At 31.3% G+C, this 1,283-nt stretch overlaps 1 protein-coding gene across 1 annotated transcript; it reads left to right on the top strand.

Moving 5' to 3' along the window:
* Positions 1–73: 73 nt before the first annotated feature.
* On the top strand, positions 74–937 carry LOC109591091 (uncharacterized; the record flags this gene model as incomplete). Its single annotated transcript, XM_020006895.1, has 5 exons — positions 74–140; positions 186–221; positions 452–548; positions 612–713; positions 762–937. Coding segments are annotated over 5 exons (440 nt in total), but the record flags the coding sequence as incomplete, so codon positions are not given.
* Between the last annotated feature and the right edge of the window lie 346 nt (positions 938–1,283).

Genomic DNA, 1,283 nt, shown 5'->3' with positions numbered 1-1,283 from the left:
TGCACCTATTTCTACAGATGGTAAATCAACACGGTTTTTAATGTAGCCCGATTAATTTATTTATTATACATAGTGTCTGATTTACCTGAAATTGACATTTCTATCTTTGTAAATAATAGCACAATACCAGTGAGCAGCAGGTAAATTTCATTATGCTTTATTAATTTTCAGTATTGTTAATGTAGCCCAACTCTCACATTAAAAGATTTACTTAGCAAAGTGTAAGGTTGTCAGTATTGAAATCATTTTAGCTAATTTGTTCATAGGCATTACAGCCTTTGGGATATGATCAAAATTTTTTTTAAAAGGTGAGTATTGAAACAATAATTCTAGCAAACACCAAAATTAATTATTATAGATTATTTTTGGGATTTAAGGATACCGATCCAAAACGTCCATTATTGTTAGTCATTGTGCACACTATTTTTTAAATGTTATAAATTGTTTGAAGGGAACCAGAAATTGATACTTTCCTTAAGGAATTAGAAGAACATTTTGTAAAAGACTGTCATGAATATTTTGAAAAGATTAAACCAGGAATAGTACGGGTAATAAATCAGTCTTAAACTCTAGATTCATTTTGCATAATTTTTGTTTCCTCTCAAAAATAGGGCTATCTAGAAGAGCATAGAAAAACTGCTGAGAAACACATAACTGATGTGGAACAGCAATATTCCAGACAAAGAGAAGCGATGGATGCTCAAGTTAGAGAAGTAAGTAAAAGCAATCCTAAAGAAATATTTAATTTGGATCCATTATAGTGGAGGAAACAAGCTAGATTTAATAGGGAAACGGTCAAATCTCATTCTGATTTAATTGATAATCTGGAGAAGCAAAAGGTTCATCTTATATCTCTAGCCAATCAATTTGGAATTTCCTTGTGTCCCAAACAAGATTAATAGTAGTGTAACAAGATTAATAGTGTGTGTGTGTGTGGACTTTTGTTTGTTTGTAGTTTTAGATCTAACTATAATAATAGTGATAGTTGCAATAGAGTTTCTATGTAGTGATTGACTGATTGTGGTTCTATAATTAGATCTAAAGTTATAATTTTGGCTTGCTTTATGTCTATTATGTTTGTCTATATGCTATTATAATTTGAGCTGATCACAACTTTTAAAAGCAATTTACAATGATTTTACAAAAACAATGCTCTGCATACACAGCTCTGACCCTGAGCTCCACCCATTGAGGAAGTGATGTGCTGTAAAAGTCACGAAAAGAATCTTCACAGTTCACACTTCACCGGCAGTCACTTTGTATAACTATAACCTTACTTTGCT

Source organism: Amphimedon queenslandica, unplaced genomic scaffold (assembly GCF_000090795.2).
Source record: "Amphimedon queenslandica unplaced genomic scaffold, v1.1 AMPQUscaffold_8976_Cont19085, whole genome shotgun sequence".
In the NCBI taxonomy this organism is placed as follows: domain Eukaryota; kingdom Metazoa; phylum Porifera; class Demospongiae; order Haplosclerida; family Niphatidae; genus Amphimedon; species Amphimedon queenslandica.
This window is presented reverse-complemented; position numbering and strand designations above follow the sequence as displayed.